Source organism: Macaca mulatta, chromosome 4 (genome assembly GCF_049350105.2).
Source record: "Macaca mulatta isolate MMU2019108-1 chromosome 4, T2T-MMU8v2.0, whole genome shotgun sequence".
Taxonomy (NCBI): Eukaryota; Metazoa; Chordata; class Mammalia; order Primates; family Cercopithecidae; genus Macaca; species Macaca mulatta.
This window is the reverse complement of record NC_133409.1, coordinates 28,795,779-28,815,333: the sequence shown is the minus strand read 5'-3', so window position 1 is coordinate 28,815,333 and position 19,555 is coordinate 28,795,779. Positions and strand designations below refer to the sequence as shown.

Genomic DNA, 19,555 nt, shown 5'->3' with positions numbered 1-19,555 from the left:
GCCACTCAACTGGAACCTTCATTGTCCCACACATATTCTCTTTCATTCTCACCTTTCTACTACCATCATTTCTTCCACCTGGGATGCTCTTTTCTGCAATCTCTAACTATAGAAATCCTCCCTATCATATACTAGGCCCCCATATATTGTTTGATCAACCTATGAGGAGATAACTAATCCTTCCCATAAATTTCCTTTGTATTTTATTCTCACTTCTCTTAAGTTCTCACCATGCTGCCCTATACTAAGGGTATATCTACATGCAACATTTAATCTCCTTGACAGAGGTCAGTTTGGTTCTACTCCCCAACCCTACTCCGGGCTTCTCAAATTTTGCATTATACACACACACTTGCACACTATATACACACACATGCGTGTGTATATATGTATATCTTTACAATATATAGCTGTATATATCAAGTATGTACATAGTCTCTTAAATGTTTCCTGGGTTCAAAGTAACTGAATCAAAATTGATAAGCAGAAGCTCTTCATGAAATGGCAATCAAATAAAATTAAGAATTTATACTAGGGGTTTTCATCTCAGTTTCACAGATTGAGTTCACAAGTTTTTGAAGCCCATTTTCCTGGTAAGAGAGTAGCTTTTATCAGATTTGCAAGATTCCATGCCAAACAAACTAAAAACAAACCAAAAAAGTTCAAAACTACTGCTCTAGAGATATGAAAAATAAAGACAAAATTAACTTTGTTATTTATGTTCTGATTTAACAAAACCCTTGGAAGTAATGTTGTATCAAATGCATTAAATACTAGATAATATAAATTAAACTTATATGAATTAACACTTTTAAATGGGGCAAAATGACCCAGACATCCACATTTATGTCTCACCAAAATTGATCTTATTTACAGTAAGTATAAGTGTGATTTTATAGCACACAATGAATGAAATACAGTAAAACATGCTTAGCTTCTAGCATAATAAGTAATACGGCTTAATAAATTAATAAATGATAAAGAACAGGTTGCAATTTAAACTAATCTTAAATTATTAAAACCACTAGATACTAGATTTATGACAGAAACATGGCTTGACATTCTTCTCAGTTACATCATATCCTAATTGCCAAAGGGTAGAAACACACACTTAATTTATTCAGCACATGTTCATTATGCTATTCGTATGTGGACATTTCATAAATCCTACTTGATGAAGCTGATTTAGTAATTACTTAATTTCCTCCCACTATTCATTCATTACTTCATTCACTTTTAAATGATCATGACTGCAATACAGCACTGCAGGCTAAGAACCATTCCAGGCAAATGCTTTTCAGGGTCTTCATCTCCCAACATCCAGGGCAGGGTCTGCACATCTGGCTCTTCATCCATTGCATGTAACATTTTTATTCACATTACGAAAGATTAAGTTAAAAGATGTAGGAAATATGCAACGACCCTAGTCTGTGTGTAAAGTTTGCATCAAATCACTATATAAACTTCAAAAAAAAAAAAATTCACTGGGGTTTATTTCTCTCGGTGTAAGGGAAAAAAATATGACACAAATTTAATGTCCTTAACAGAGTGTGAGTAAAGGTAGGTACAGTAACACAGTGATCATTAACACCTCTTTCTTATGAAAAGAAAGTGAAAACCACAGGTCTCCCTTAAGGATTTTAATAAAAGAGGAATATAATTAAATGTCACCAAATATTGTTGTTGCAAGATTTATATTTATTAAATGTAAACTGAACTTAATGCTATTTGCCTGATTTTTAAGGCAGCTTTTCTAAATAAAAATAAATCTATTAGAGGACAGTCTATAAAATGGTAAACTGGAAATGCATTGCCCCATATATCTAAGAGCCTGTGAAACTTCCCAGGAACATTTTTGATAAAACCAGAAATATGTTCTTAAGAAAATTAATCTATGAATTCATTCATGATAATTCAATTTATTGTGGATTCCAATTCATAATGAATTTTAAAACATTGTTTTAAGTAGAGTACTACTTAATTGCTTTTGAACTGTTAGACATTCAGGAGCTGCACCCACCCCTCCACACCCTGCCTTGTAGGAAAATGAAGGAAGCCTTTAACTCCAGGTGCATAGAAAAGGCAAACTCATAAATGCTACTGAACGGCTATAATTTAACTACTATCTTTTGGGTGAATAAAATGGAACCACATTTTATAAAACATGGTCAAAAATGAAACTCCATTAATTCCTGTTGATAAGGGTAAGAAACACATAATCCTATACATCGCTCCAATATTTGAGAAAATCTCAGGCTATAGGTTCACTACTCACTAAAGTTGTGAGCATCTTTTATTTAAAAAGAAAAAAGATTAAAAACAAAAAAAGGCTCAGAGCTCTTTATATACCAACTATGTATCATCAAATCTATATTTTGAGATGAGTTTCGCTCTGTTGCCCAGGCTGGAGTGAGTGGCATGATCTGGGCTCACCGTAACCTCTGCCTCCCAGGTTCAAGCAATTCTCATGCGTCAGCCTCCTGAGTAGCTGAGACTACAGGCATGTACCACCATGCCCTGCTAATTTTTGTATTTTTAGCAGAGATGACATTTTGCTGTGTTGGCCAGGCTGGTCTCGGACTCCTGACCTTAGGTGATCTACCAGTCTTGGCCTCCCAAAGTGCTAGAATTACAGGCATGAGCCACCACACCTGGCCAAATCCACAATAGTTTCTAAAAGGCTTCAAATATGTAATTATGTAACAGTTTCCAGTAACTAGGGGTAAACATATCCACAAACCCTAATCTCATCCCTGCACTTCAAAGCAATCAGGTAAAACCTTCATAGAGCATCTCTTATAGGGTACCTTATCTCTAGCTTACAGACTAACAAGAGAGTGAGGTCAGAATCACTATGCCCACCAGGATGCATTATGATTCCCAGGAACAAGGTGCCTTCCACCACTGCAGGTGCCAAAAGTAGTGCTCAACCCCAGGACAATCAGCACAGCCCTTCTCCGGGGGTCAAGACCACATAATTTTCTCTTCTCCTTGTGGCTTGCAGAGGTTCTTTCAACTTTTGTGTCCAAGTGGTGTCAGAGACTGTAATACAAACAATACTCTGGGCGATCCACCTTGTATATCTCTTATGGCTACAAGCCTGTGTAGGTTAGGATACTATGAATTCCCTACCACCGAACAGTTCACATGTAACATAGACCCTTCCATCATTTGATACACGGCTGTCAGTTAAAGGATTTGAAATATCTCCTTATTCTGTTGTGTAATTAGCATAATACAGATGCACACAAAGACTTCTGTTAAGAATAGGGTGTACCAATTTGATTCCTCCATTTCAAACTAAGACTCATTTGTTTCCAAATAATGCAACATTGTTGGGGGTTTTAAATGTGTTACTGTTTTAGAGTGTAATGCATTGATTAAAAAACAAAAGTCAGTATGAGGACTCTTCACCACTCCCCCGCCTAAGGCAAATATGTAGGCTGAGATGCTGGAAAAGCTAGCCTGGTTATAGATGTAGGATACGGACATTGCTCCTCATCCACTGCCTTAAAACGAAAGTGCTTCTGCAAATGCCCTCTCCAAGGTGTTCTAGAGTTCTAAATATCAGAAGTTCCAAAACTAATGCAACACGTCAACCTCTTTGCCATATCAGCAATTGGACTTGATTGAGTTTCAGTTAAGGGTTTTTAGTGTTTGAAACATAATTTCAAGAAACTCAAGTGAACATACATAATATAAAATAGCCAAGCATCTGAAAACAAGTTTCTATTCATTTGTTTTAATCACTTGATAATATTTTATATTCTTAAATATCTTTATGCATTATTTGTTATGCATCTGTTCAATCAGTTGAGTTTCTGTACTGAATTCTTAATCTTTAAATATTGTTTAGGCCATCACTGAATATTAACTTGTAGACTGCATCATTAGCCTGGAGTAATATTTCCCTGAAAAGTATTGCTGAAAATGCTAGTTCCACGGAAGATAAATAGGGGATATCAGAAAAAGACATTTCTTGGTTCACTGCAAGCACTCTAAATATTTGCTGAGTTAAATGGAATTAAGCAGGTGTTTAGTGCAGGACTTCCTGTAGCTGCTAATATGCTAATATGCACTGTGACCCTTGAGGGTGGGGGTGGTGGGAGGGATAAGAGTTCTTGCTCAGTACAATGACTTGCTGAACTAGTGTCGACAGAACACAGTTTTAGAAATACTGGCCTGAAGAACAATGTTGACTTGTTTGTAAAATCCAAGTTTCATTTTAATGAATACTTAAAGTAGGTATATCAGGCACATGGCATACTATCTAGTTCAAACCACTTGTACCCAGTGTTTTAATCCTTATTTATACAGCCTCACAAAATTTATGGGTGGGTGAAGAAAAAATTATTGTATGAAAAAAACTAGTTGTTCTAACTAGGGCCACTGGCCATTAACAACCCTATAACTACTCCTGGGCTCACTAGATGAACTGTTCTGAAAGGTTAAACCATTAAAACTGCAAAGATATTAACTTTAAGCACATTCTCTCCCCTAGATACTTCTATTCTATAGGGTAAATAGGTCAGGAATTATTTGCCCTATTTTTCAAATGAGGAAACAGCACCCAGAAATATAAATGTCTCGGGCAAAGTCATAGTTATTTAGCCACCCAATACAGAAGCACTAGACTACTTGGTATATTAAAATCCAGCTTCTAACTTAGCCCAGTACTTTTTCAGCATCTCTCTTTCTCTCTCTCTCTTTCTCTCTCTCTCTCTCTCTTTCTCTCTCTCTCTCTCTCCTCTCTCTCTCTCCTCTCCTTCTCTCTCTTTTCTCTTTCTCTCTCTCCTCTCCTTCTCTCTTTCCTCTCTCTCTCTCCCCCCTCCTCTCCTCCCTCTCTCCTCTCTTCCCTCTCCTCTCTCCTCCCTCTCTCCTCTCTTCCCTCTCCTCTTCTCTCTATCTCTCTTTCTTTCTTTCTCTCTCTCTCTCTCTCTCTCTCTCTCTGCCCCCAGGGCTGTGCTTACCCTAAAGAGTGGCTAGGCTAGTAAAGAGAGGCAGGTGAAGGATCCAATTATGTTCTAGCATTACCAGACATGAGGGTGCTTGCTTTCAGATTCTTCTGTATTTCAATTCATTGCAAAGACACAAATGCGCTGAAAAGACCTTGCATTTCTCCTATTTAAACTTCTGAATAGAACTAAGCTGGAAGTCAGAAATAGGTCCTGGAGAAAAGTTTTCTTTCATATCAGTAGCAGGACATAGGAAGAATTGAGTTAATTATCTAGTTGGATTGAAGAATTTCAAAAACTAGGTTCATGTTCTCTTGTAACACCATTAGGTGAAGACACATATTATAGGCCAACAGTTCTCAAAATTTGGTGCCTGATCATCAACATCAGCATCATCTGGGAATTCCTTAGAAATACAAATTCTCTTGTCCTGGCACAGACCTCTGGAGTCAGAAACTCTAAGGGAGGGCCCAAAAATCTATGTTTAAAAATCCTGCAGGAGATTCTGATGCACACTTAGGTTCAAAACGTGTTCAAGGATATTCAATACATATTTTAAATAACATATTTACTCTCTTTCTTCCCAAGTACAATAATTATGGCAAATATTATTAGTCGATGGTGGTCTGGATGAATTTAGGATCTGGAGCATGTAAAAAACAAACAAGCAAACAAACAAACAAACAAAAAACAGGCAAATAACATTATTGTGCACTGGTCATTCCTCGAGGAGTGGTTTTAAAAACAGCTGGATTTTTTAAAAAATGAATATATTTTTTCTTTCCATATAATCCATTTTAAGCATACATATCAAATTTCTAAGACCCTGTTGCATGGTTATCTGTCAAAAGTCGGCCCAAATGCATGGGAACAGCAATGGATACTTGCTCTGAAGAGGGGAGCTTCCCCTTCTGCCCTTTTATTCTCTAGTCCATACACCAGCTGCTCATAGTTGTCAAACCCCAAGATTACCCAAGTCGGTCAGGTTTGGACAGTAGCCTGACATCAATCCACCCCACCCTCTAAACCTAGGTGTTGACTAACGGGTCACTAAGGAATTAGTAGGTAGGTACTTAATTCCTTCAGTAAAACAAACATGAGAGGCTGCTATGATTTTATTTCACATGGAAGGGATGCAGTGTGGCACAGGTTCAGAGTCAGGTTGAGATTCAGACAGACCCGGGTTTGAATCCAAGCTTCTCCACTTACTAAGAGGGTGACTTAAAAACACAGCTTAACTTTTCAAGGCCTCCATCTCCTCCCTGGTAAAGTGAGGATATTAATATCTATTACCTACCCCTTAGGATTACTGGAGAGGATTCAGCGGAAAAAAAAAAAAAAAAAAAAAAACATACTTAGCCAAGAATAAGCTTCCAATAAATAATAATGTTTTCATTATTGTTTATTTTATAAAACTAGATTTTAAAAGCATAATAAATTATTTAAAAATGCATGAAATGAAAAAATAATTTATTTCAAAATGCACATAAAAATCAGTTTATATGTAGCATTTCAAGGAGTTTTTACAGGGATCAAGTTAGCATGGGATCCACAAGTAGCTGAAAAGGTAAAAATTATAAGCCTTTGAAGATACCTTATTCTTATTCCAGGTTGGAAAAACAGAAAGAGTCTATATCCTGCATAAGACTAAATCTTAGAATATTCCTATAAGCTAGACTCAGTGCCTGTTTTATAATTTAAGGAAAGAAAAAGAAAAATACTTATTTCAGGAAGATGAAGCTAGTAATTTCTTTATATATTGAGAATTTTATATCTAAACATAACTGAAATATTTTTTAACAAAAGAAAAAAAGCATAACAAATTTATTACATGCCCACATGTGCACAGGAGTATTACAAAGCATGAACTGAAATACTAAAAGAAGAGAAAACCAAGTTATACATTTCATTTCTACCATAATCTGGAGAAAGAAAATGATATATAATTTTATCTTGTTCCTTCATAATTTTTAAATATGTTTTAATATCTTGGGGATGCTAAGAACAAAGGCTTCATATAATTTTATTTCCATCCTATAGAAATTAGGAGTAAGTAGAGTACTTATTCTATCACTGTTACGAAAAAAAGTAGCCCTACATACATTGTATCTTGATGGCTTATGTATTTTATTATATTGAAAATAAACAACAATCAAGTTTCCATGAGGGGAAAAAAATAACAAAAATCAGAAGAGTTCATTATATCAGAAAAAAAAAAAAAAAACAGGAAACAAATGTTTTTCCTATGTGTGTGTTTCATTTCTGACATTTGTGTGTTATTGGAAATAGCGTAATTTCCATTAATACCAATATGAGTTTCAAACTGCTTAGGAAAAAATGATACTGTGCTGTTTGAAATTCTACCAAATAACAAAACTGAAATACAACCTTTGGAATTTTAGGCATTATTAGTATATACAAACATTTAATGCTATTGGTGCCATAATTTTTGTATTTATATTTCCAGGATCAACATAGAAATGTTAAAATATGTTTCTGTCTCTCAGATTTTATTTCTCTCTAGCACACACATATTAAAAATAAAAAACAAAAAATGAAGACTTCCTATTTTAAGGAATCCCTGACTTCCATTCTGAAATTCTTGACTGGGCAAGTAGAGAATCCGACCTCAAAGTAAAGCAGCGTCGGAGGGAAAGGAGGTAGCAAAGCACATTTGCATTTCTGGGTCATTACCCACACACAGGCCCCATGCCAGAGACGACTCTGGCATTCTGTAGAAAAAAATGCTGCCCATCCAAGCCTTTATTTGAGAAAGCAGGGAACAGCTCCACATGGGTTGACTTTTTGAAACTTTAGCTGTATTCAAGAAAAGAAGTCGCTACCTGCTTTGTGAACGAAGAAACAAAGCTGGACACTAGAAGAAGTTTCTAGGTATCTCTTGGTATACGTAAGACAGAGCAGAGTAGTGCTGAATTACAGTGAGGATAAATTAAAAACAAAACCATGTCCAACAATATTCAGGATGCATAAATAGAAAACATTTAAAAAGAAGAAAGTTATCATTTTACAACTTAGCAAACTCAACATATCTTTACATAAGTTTCTAAAGTATTGTATGGAGATTTTCAGTCATCTTCATGAATAAGTTTGGTTAACAACTTCAAGATTTTATCATCAATGGCATCTGAATCCTAAAAAGTTAAAATTCTCTGAGCCAGGAAGTTTTGTGGCAGATAAAGTTCTAAACTTCCCAAGAACTGTCAAACTTGTCAAAAGTATACTAGAAATATCATAAGATTCTACCTGCACTTTTCAAGCTACTTCATGGCAATGCTTTATTTTCTAAAAAGTAATAAAATAGCACATGATTATGAACACTGCATAAAACCACGATCACTGAAGTATTCCATAATTATAATAAAATTGTTTTTAATTTAGTCTACACTCACGACATCTTAAGGAAAAAAAAAAAAAGTGTATCTTTGAAAATGGTTAGCAATCCTGAGATAGAAAGTAACTGATCATTCTCAAGTTTCAAATGTAATCCTTCACACAGCTGCACACACAATGTGTACTAACCTAATTGTTAGTTGCACCTGCTCCAAGTTAACAATATTTCATACAGTTCATGGCAACAGTGGCATTTTTCAAGTGTTAATCTGTGGAGTGTAAATCTAAACTTTCTTTCAATAGTTTATGACATGTTTTGTGCCACCCAGGGGTCTAATGTACAAAATATGGGATTTTGAGTTTCTTTACTTGAAAACAAATCTGTCCTTTCAGTCTAAATTAAGTTATATTCTTTCATATTTTAACAGTATTTTTTCACACTGAGAGATATCAGAGTTTTTTTTCAATATTTATAAAAGAACTCTGATTCAATCACACATTGGGGTAAAAAATGCCAAAACTTTCACAACCTGTTGAAGAAGTTAAATACTTCTTGTCCTACACCACTACAACCACTACTGCAAATGCAGTGATGATTTTTGTTACTATCTGAAATCTTCAGTTTCTGAGTATTAAGGACAGCAACGATAAAAAGAAAATTACCTTCTTGAGATTATGAGCTTAAGCTCTGGATTCTGCACATGGAGTACATCTGCTTCCAGAGATCATACTCCTTTATGTAGGAATCACCCTAAAATCTGAAGTTGACATAACCATACAACTCAAAGATTTTAATTTATGATACATATGGAGACAGTTTTTCATAAAATGGAAGTTTTGTATTGAATCTCTATGGTCTGAAATTCTAGTTTCTTGTTTTATAAACAGATTTCCTGATTTTTGAGAAGAGTGTGTGTTTATCTGTACTTGTAGTCTGCCAAACATTAAATTAAATGTATATTTAACTAATGTAAAGCACAGATACAGAATTCTGACAGGTAAATGTCTCTGGAGAATCCGTCTCTGTCCCTCATTTGTTAAATGGTCAAAACATCGTGTCTGGTCTCATAAAAACCTAATAAATGAGATTACCATATCCACAATACCAATAGCCACCTCATCCTCTCCTAAGATTAGCTGCAAATTGGTGCAGATGTAAACATCCCTTTAAGTTTATTTAAAATACAAATACTTTGCTTAGAGGACAGATTAATGTTTCCAGAACCTTAATCAAGTCACGTAATAAAGAAACGGAATAAAATTTCTAACTTAGACTCTCTTTGGCCTCAATTGATTTTAAGAAATCTAAGATTTTTCCTGTACAGTTACCAAAAAAAAAAAAAAGAAAAGAAAAGATGCCCAAATGTTACAAGAACACATACTAAACACTTCAGAAGTAACCAAAACTGGGTTAACTTTTATTTCAGTCAATGGTACATGAGTCATAACTTAGTCTAGAAACCTGGTTTATTTGTAAAACAATCTACTCATAATAGCGCAGACATAAAAAGTTTTTAAAAATCTATTGAGAGCAAAAGGAAAACGTACCCACCCATCTACTTTTTTAGTGCAGGGCTTTGCAACTATTAATTTGCAAAATAATTATTTTATTTAAAATCAAACACTGTATTTCCAAAATGCAACAATTACCAAGAATCTCTGAGGTCCTTTAAGGTGTGATCTTTTCTCCCTATCAAAACAATTGGATTTTCTTTGTCCTTTGTTTTTTGTTCTGCATCTGCATTAACATGGCTGCTAATTATATTAACCTGGTGGCACATAAAGTCTGAATGGGCAAAATCACATGATTCTTATAGAACATAAAACTCCTTAGGATTCTAATGTACACTTGCTTAGACTGTGCTCTTCTGTATTACAGCTACGACTATTCTGTTAAAGAACCTAAGTATAATTCAGAATTTCTGTTTCATAAGTGATGGTGCAACTCTCAAGACACCACTGTATGTATGGATGCATTCATGTACTCAAGAGCATGCGCACATACACACATGTGTGAGCACACAAAAACACAAAGGAGCCTTTAGCTTTATCATTCTACTTTGAATAGTTTCCCTATTGGTATATTTACGTTTTTCTAAAATTAATTTCTTGAGGAGTTTGTATTCATCACACAAAATGTCATATAGATCTAGTGCATACATTTGCCATAAGAAAGCCCTATTATATTAAATGATTAGAAATTAAATCACGTTTTTCAAATTTTAAATTGAAAAGAGCATAAGAATGATCTACACACCCACTCATTCTCACAGTTTTATGCTTTCACACAGTGAATCAGCAAATGTATTATTTTCTGAATAATATATATAAAAAAAGGATGTTTTGAAAACCTTTATACATTTTGGCAGACTTGGCCTAATGGGTTGTTTAACAAAGTAAACTCCCTCATTCTTCTGGTTAGCTTTATTATTAAGAGTAAAAACCCTTTATTGCAAAACTTATATGACTCTATGGTACAGAAAAATAAACTGGTTTACACATCATTGAGAAACTACTACATTCTGAAAATTATATTTATAGTTCCATCTTTTTTTTCTTACAACCAAGTGCATAAGTGCATAAATCACAGATCAAAATAGACACCATCAGATAACTTTCATGGGAAAGAAAAACATCCTAAGACAACACACAACAAAAAGCACTGTTTCAGCTAAATATTAAACAAAGCAGCAATAGCTAACACTCACGGGCTTCACGACAACTGATAAACAAGAACACTTAAGGAATTCCTCTGTCAGTTTCAATAGCAAATCCTTGCTCTTTTGAACACTTTACTGATTGGACACTCAAACATCTTCTGCCTTGTAGTACCTCAACCTTTATGAAACAATTGTTGAAAATGCGGATGACTATTCCAGTTAATTTATACTTTCTAAGGAAATCTACTTAACGACAAGTGTGAGCAAGTAGATCCTACCTCAAATTAACCACGTAGAGTGGTATATTTTTCATCTCTCAACTCTACTCAGACCCTCCTTCCATTGCCCTTAAGGAATTGAAATTCAGAGACATGACGTTTTCCACTATTGGTTCCTTGCCTCTTTGCAACTGTACAACATTCCTCAAAAAGTACACACAATTCTCCATCCTATAGGATCAGACAACAGTATCTATTTCAGGAGCAATAATAAGCAAAATGTAACACAGAATATTTTTTCTTGGAATTGTCTGTTAATTGTGATTTAAAGGTACTGGTTCTGTCTATGACAATGGTGTTGCTGAGTTCATCTAAGTATTTTTGTTCAATCTGCACACTTTAAAAACTCAATGTGGCTTCTAAATGAGACTGTTGTAAGGATACAATCTGCCCTGAATAGTGGTTTTTTTAGAGCATTATACTTAAAGACAACATTTTCCTAAAAAACATATCTATGAATAAACAAAGATACTGCAAAATTAGTATAGAGAAAAGTCCAAAATTCCATATTTCTCTGTTTAACACCTGTACAGTAAATTGTAGGTGACAATCACGTTGTTACATGAATAGGAATTCAAAGCATAAAGAACAAGAGCTACACCTTGCTTTGCCTAAAGAAATTAAAGACAAGTTTAACCCGCACCTGTCAAACTGTCTTAACAGGGACACAAATAGGTGGGAGCGGAAAGGCTCACCTCTCCTGTACCCCAGAGTGCGTCTCCCTGAAATCATCTTAAATATAGGCAATATATCTGTCACCTTCTCTTTTATTTTTTTCTTCCATGCAAGTCAATGGCAGACCCTTTACTGCACTCCCGTGCCCATTATCTCAAAGACACATTACAGAATAAGGGGACCCAAGTGTCACTTACCAGTTGCATGCCACAGATAAAGATAAGCGTGCACCTGCCACTGCAATAACCCATGGTTTCCGAGACCCCTGCCACAGCCAGACTGTCCCACGTCGGCCACCGTCGAGCCCCCACTTTATCCAATCAGATCGCGGGGAAGGACAGGCAAACCTGCGGAGGGCTCGGGGGCTCCGGGCTGCTGCTGCCAGCGTCCTGGGAAGTGACAGGCATTAGGACCTGCTGGTGCGGCGGCGGCGGCGGCGGCAGCTCCAGCCGCGCCCGCCACACATACCTTCACTCGCTCGGTGCACACGCCGCGCCGCAGGCAGTGCCGCCTGCGGAGACGCGCCCGGGGCCCGCAGGGGCAGCAGCGGCAGCCTGGCAGCGCCGCCGCGCCCTCGGGCATCTGGCCCCCGAAGTTTCGCCCCCGCCGCTCCCCGCGCCGCTCGCCTCACGCCCCCCAGCGCGGCCGCCGCCCGACGCGCGCTCGCCCTGCGCTCTCCGCGCGCCGGCTCCGGGGGCGGCAGAAGCGCGCGCGGGCCGCTGCCCGCCTCCCTGCGCAGCCCGCGGCTCTCTGCGCCCTGCGTTGAGGGGCCCGGCGGGCGGGGGTGGGGCTGGGAGCGGGGCGCGGGCCGAGCGGAGGCGTCCGGGCTCCGCGATCCCCAGCGGCTGCTGCAGCGGCTGCTGCGCGCAGTGATGCGGGTCCGCGCCGCGTCCCAGCAGCGGCGCTGCCCCTCCCTTCGCCCAGATGTGTGAATCCTCCTCCTCCAACAAATCCTTCAACCTGCTCCCCGCCGCCCTTTCCTAGGGGGCCAACTTTGAGGACGGCCGGGGCTGCCGCCCAGGCGGCCGCTGGTGGCGGTGTCTAGGCAGAAAGGAGGGGCGCGAAAGCGGCGGCGGCGGGGACCGGGGCCTCGGGGCTACGAGTCCGGGCGGCATGACCGCGGTGTCCTGAGCTGGAGTCGGTCCTGCTCCCGGAGCCGGAGCCGAGCCGCGGCACTCTGCGGGAGCGAACCGAGTGTGTGTGCGTGCGGGCGCTCGGGGAAGAAGGGACGAAGAGGAGGGTTAGGGAAGGAGGCTGGGGTCATAGAACAAGGGTGTAGCCGAGGCATCCAGAGCGGCAGGAAAGCCCGAGTGGCGGAAGGGCCAGAGGTGGCGAGGAGAAGGGGCGCGGCGGCCCCAGACGCACCGCCGAACGCTCGGCTGCCCTGTGCTCCCTAGAATCTAAAGGTCCGGAGCGCAGAGAGCTACGGAGTCGACCCTGTTTGGGGAAGGGGACCGTGTTGCTGCTGGAGTTGGGAAAATTTAGCAACCGGAGCGAATAGGGATGCAATGAGTGCTGTTGCTGCTGATGTTGAAGCATCAAACTGTTGTTTGTTTTCACTTAAAATATTAAAGAGTCGGAGACCAGTTTAATACTCAGTTACTTCAGCCTCACAGACCGTCCCGGCTGGGTGTGGATTCCTAGTGGAGAGGCTCCAGCCTTCGCTGAGCACCCGCCTGAAGCTGTGAAGCGGCTGCTATCTGCGGAGCCAGGCTTCGGAGCCCGCTGCTGCCACCTGCGGGCGGAAAGCTGAAGGGCGCAATATGCTGTCCCAAGTGGCTGCCCCTGGGGCGTGAGTATTTAGGACCAAGTTTCCTTTTTAGCCCGGGCAGCTAATGAAAACAATCCTAACTTTTCCAGGAAGTGAAGATGATTTGTTGAGATCCACTGAGGAAATGACTCATTGGGGTGAAGTGCCGCGATTGATAAGAGGATGGTTTAGGGAGCTAAATAGCAACCAACTCCCTAGCACCCTTCTTAAGAGATTACGATGACAAAACCACATCAAGCAGAGAGCTTTCTGTAGCAAATGCAACTTGGCGCCTAGTGAGAAAAATGATATTTGTACAGGATGAAGTTATGCTGGGAACCACAAATAAGGATCCCGAATGATTGCTTCCTTTGAATAAACATTATGATGTATCAGAATGACTAAATACAAATAAATTGAATAGGGCAGAGAGACTTTATTCTCCAGAAGCCTGGCACTGAATTTTCAGAAACGATTTGTCAGTCCTAGAGAGCCAAAAAGGGATTAACTGTTAAATTTATGGAGCACAGATATTTTATTGCGATAATGAGAATGTCTACTTTTAATCGACCCATTTGTAAAGGGGCTTTTCTTCTGAAAAGTGCCTTTCAATGTTTAATAAAATTCCCAAGAGCCCAATATGTGCTCTTAGGCGCTGCAAAGTCTCGAAGGTAATAGTTCCACAACCTTTGGTAGAACAGAAGCCAGAGTTATCTAGTGGAAGATGTTTCTCCTAGTTGTTCTTATTCTGTCTTTATACACGTTAGTTGTCCTGTGCCTGCTAGGGTTATAGGTATTTTGCATTGCCAGAGGGAAAGCTGTAAGTTAGTTGACCATTCAAGAAGCTGCTGCCATATTGTCAAAAGAGTTCTATTACCTCCTTGAATTTATCATAGGAGCAACACATTTATATGGATCCCTCCATAATCCTACAGAGGTTTCCCCGCAACCAGCAATAGCCTGAGTAATCTTTAGGTTGTATAGGAAAGCAGAATGCTTTCTGTAGCTGACTCCGGCAGTGCACCACCATAGTTCTTGGACTGTGCCCTTTCAGTCCATGCTTGCCTTTTTGTAATCACTTGGGACAGTCTGTTTGCTAGCCGTTGGAGGTGTTTGGCTGAACAATAAGGTTCCAGCCCTAAGAGCTGCTCTCACCCAATAATGGATGGGAATTGGTGGATAAATACCCCAGCTTCTTCAATCCACATACGGGAAACCCTCAGACATGTTCTAGTCTACACCATTAAGGTCCCCACCGAGATTGAGCCCTAGGTGCCCATAGGAGTAACTCGCTCATTCATGCGCTCTGAATTGGCTTCCTTGCCTTCCATGCCTCATCTCCCTACTTTTATACCGCTGCTTCCTGGGATCACCTCTGAAATAAACCACTCAAATCCTTGTGTCAGAGCCTGTCTCTTGAGAATCCCAACCTAAGGCAGTCTCCAAGGGCTTTTATACCTCATCTGACATCATTGGCACAGTATTCTCAGAAGTGTGAACTACAAACATTTAATGTTGAGACTTCACTGTGTACAACTACTGCCTTATGTACTAAACCTACATCGTCTCATTCATTTCTCAAAGGAAACACGTGAGTTGATACAATGTGCGTTCTAAAGATATACAAACTCAGAGAGAAATCAAATATTTTTATCAGGGATGCACATGCTTTTAGCAGCAGAATTAGAATTTGAAGGGCATGATTATGAGACACCAAAATTCACCTTTCGAACTACTGTACCACACTCCTTTATTTCAATATACTTGCCTGTCATTTTTTAGAATTACATACAAAAGTGATTACAAAAATATTTAGAAGAATAATCACATATTTTATCTCTAAGCTAAATTGGCATCACATGCTTTATATACAGTACAGGCAATGCCTGACTTATGAAAGAGCACCCTAGTTACGGATGCAATTCTATAACTTGATGTGGCTATGCATTTCCTATTCTGTTTTCTATTATTCCTGGAACTGAGTGTCTTAGTAGAAGAGACTAAAAAGAGAATCCCAGCAGTTCCACAGCCATGTATGAAGGAGAGAAATGTCTCCAATTTGAATGTTGATTGCATTTGCACTCAGAAATAAGGTCATAAACTGTTTAGCTATATAAGGTGTTAGACCTTTTGTTGACTAATACGGTGACATAACTATTGTGAATTGCCTTGTTTCTATGGGGAAAATGTGCCGCATATTCCACACCTCCATCTGCCTCACCTTGCCATGCTGTTTTAAAGTACTTTTCAAGGTTGTTTCGGATATATTATCTCATTTATCTCTCAGAACAACTCATGCAATGCAGTAGGCACACAGCCACTAAGTGAGCTGAGTTAGACAGCTAACACTCAATCACTTCAGCTACACCAAAAGCTCAAGCTTGGCGTTGCAACTCTGCTGAACAATTTCACTGAGTGTTATTGCCTCCATTCATTAGTTTAAAAGCATAAAAGCAACAATTAGTTCTCTTGAAAATGTTTGTGGGTATGTAGTAGATGTATATATTTATGGGGTACAGGAGACATTTTGATACAGGCATAGGATGCGTAATAATCACATCTTTACAATCACAAAATCAACCTATTTGATTCATTGTATACATTATATATTTTATATTAGCATGGATTTTTTCTTGTTTGGATAATGATTAGGAAAATGATAGTATATTTTAAATATTAATGGCATATAAGAAGAAAATAACCGCCAATTCTTCCATCCAGAGATAATTGATGTCATTTTTATACAAACCATTTTCTAACAAAAATAGGGTGATATCATGCACAACATCTTTTAACCTGCTTTTTTTTTTTTTTCATTTAACAATAGACGAAAAACATGTATCCAGGTTATTAACTATTAAGTTCATGGACTCTGCAGCCAGATATTTAGTTTCGTAATCCAAGCTCTGCCATTTATCAACTATGTAATCTTGGGTAAATCGCTTAGCTCTCTGTGCTTTGGTTTTCTTATTTATAAAATGGGAGGGGTAATAATGCACATATATCATAGAGTTTTTGGGAGAATTAAGTAAGCGTCAACTAAGTAAAACTTTTAGAACAATGCTGTATTAGGGCTCTCTAGAGGGACAGAATATATATGTATGTATATATATGTGTGTGTGTATACATATAAAGTATTAACTCACAGGATCACAAGGTCCCACAATAGGCTGTCTGCACGCTGAGGAGCAAGGAGAGCTAGTCCGAGTTCCAAAAACGAAGAATTTGGAGCTTGATGTTTAAGGGCAGGGAGCATCCAGCATGGGAGAAAACTGCAGCCTGGGAGGCTAGGCCAGTCTCTCTTTTCACATTTTTCTGTTTGCTTATATTCTAGCCAAGCTGGCAGATGATTAGACTGTGCCCACCCAGATTAAGGGTGGATCTGCCTTTCCCAGCCCACTGACTCAAATGTTAATCTCTTTTGGCAATACCCTCACAGACACACCCAGGATCAATACTTTGTATCCTTCAATCCAGTCAAGCTGACACTCAGTATTAACCATCACAAGTCTACCTTTTGTCAACTTGAACCCATACGCACCTTGTGAGATCATACATAATCTTCAAATAACGACAGTAATGAGGTCATAATTATGCCTAACATAATACAACTATCCTTTATACAAACAGAAACCCACCAATCCCTATTACATAAAGTTAGCAATACTTAATTGTTTTTTTTGTTTTTTTTTTTTTGAGAGGGAGTCTCGCTCTGTCGCCCAGGCTGGGGTGCAGTGGCCGGATCTCAGCTCACTGCAAGCTCCGCCTCCCGGGTTTACGCCATTCTACTGCCTCAGCCTCCCGAGTAGCTGGGACTACAGGCGCCCGCCACCTCGCCCAGCTAGTTTTTTTTTGTATTTTTTTAGTAGAGATGGGGTTTCACCGTGTTAGCCAGGATGGTCTCGATCTCCTGACCTCCTGATCCGCCCGTCTCGGCCTCCCAAAGTGCTGGGATTACAGGCTTGAGCCACCGCGCCCGGCCAGCAATACTTAATTGTTAATATTATCACATAAAGTTAACAATACTTAAATGCTCCTGTGAAGTCAAAAAATCTTATGTCACGTAATAAAGGAGAAAGGAAATAAAATGAAGATATTTTCTCAGTACAAGTGTATACATGCACAAACATATTTTTAACAAAAGAAGGAGGAAATAACTCATGACAATGACAGTCCCCAGAGCTGCAGCTGGTCACATGGTCGTAGCTGGTATTGATGACTGCCTTCTTCTACTACCCAATCTGTATTCCCTTTGCATTCAGCAGGCACCTTAGCAGGCTGTGTGTGTGTGTTTGTGTGTGTATGTGTTGTTCCTTTCCTGGTAGAGTGACGCAAACCTTCACTCCTGAAGGGTCTGGATTATTTGTGGTCCTGTTTGGATTGGGCTGTTGTAGTTTTCATTGACATTAATCACAGGGCTTGGTAATACTAAGAGACACCCTAATGGATCTCCTGTATTTCATGCATACTCTTCCTTATCTTCATGGTGGAGTATTAGACTGATTTCTTCTTGATAGTCTGGGTCAATCACCCCAGCCAACACTGTAACTCCCTTTTTAGGGTGTTGACATAAAAGTAGGAAGAGCCAGAAGTGTCCACGTGGGAATTTTAACTTTCAGCTTAATGGAATCGTTGTGTCTCCTGGTGGCAACATTCCTCATTCTGGAAGTAAGACCTCTAGACCAGCAGAATGTAATGTTGTTGGAACAGGAAGCAAACATTTCGCTAGTGGATCACTAAGGGTGATGGTGAGTGGTGCCACTTCCTCTTCCACCCATTGAATCCTGGACCTGTGAATGCTGGCTATGGGAGAAACAGTACCATATATTGGGCGCTGCTTCTGAGCATACACAGCCTTCTGGAGAACTTTGTCCCAGCCCTGCAAAGTATTGTTGCCTAGTTGGTATTATAATTGTGACTTCAAAAGGCCATTCCCCCATTCTATCAATCCAGCTGCTTCAGCATGATGGGGAACATGGTAAGACCAGTGAATTCCATGAGCATGAGCCCACTGCTACACTTCTTTAGTTTTAAAGAGAGTGCCTTGGTCAGAGGCAATGTTGTGTGGAATACCATGATGGTGGAAAAGGCATCCCGTGAGTCCACAGATGATAGTCTAGGCAGAAGCATTGTATGCAGGATAGGCAAATCTATATCCAGAGTAAGTGTCTATTCCAGTGAGGACAAACCCCTGCCCTTCCCATGATGGAAGAGGTGCAATATAATTAACCCGCCACCAGGTAGCTGGCTGATCACCCTGAGAAATGGTGCCATATCAAGGGCTCAGTGTTGGTCTCTGCTGCTGGCAAACTGGGCACTCAGCAGTGGCCATAGCCAGGTCATCCATGCTGAGTGGAAGTCCATGTTGCTGAACCCATGTGTAACCTCCATCCCTGCCACCATGGCTACTTTGTTCATGGGCTCATTGGGCGATGATAAGGGTGACTCAGGAAAGAGACTGAGTGGCGTCCACAGAACAGGTCATCCTATCCACTTGATTATTAAAATACTCCTCTGCTGAGGTCACCCGTTGGTGAGCACTCACATAGATACAAATATCTTCACAGTTTTTGACCACTCAGAAAAATCCATCCACATACGTCTTCCCCAGATTTCTTCATCACCAATTTTCCAATCATGCTTCTTTCAAGTTTCTGACCATCCAGCCAAACCATTGGCTACAGCCCAGGAATCAGTATATAATCACACATCTGGCCATTTCTCCTTCCATACAAAGTGCACAACCAGGTGCACTGCTCAAAATCCTGCCCACTGGGAAAATTTCCCTTCACTGCTGTCCTTCAGGGATGTCCTAGAAAGGGGCTGTAGTGCTGTAGCTGTCCACTTTCAGGCGGTGCCTGCGTATTGTGCAGAATCATCTGTGAA

At 39.7% G+C, this 19,555-nt stretch overlaps 1 protein-coding gene across 1 annotated transcript in view; it reads right to left on the bottom strand.

Moving 5' to 3' along the window:
- Positions 1-12,671, bottom strand: part of NKAIN2 (sodium/potassium transporting ATPase interacting 2) — a 1,029,637-nt gene extending 1,016,966 nt beyond the window's left edge. The window contains exon 1 of the mRNA XM_001107707.5: positions 12,117-12,671. Coding sequence (XP_001107707.3) covers positions 12,117-12,170 — 54 coding nt within the window. The 5' untranslated portion in view covers positions 12,171-12,671. The remainder of the gene's footprint in view (positions 1-12,116) is intronic.
- Between the last annotated feature and the right edge of the window lie 6,884 nt (positions 12,672-19,555).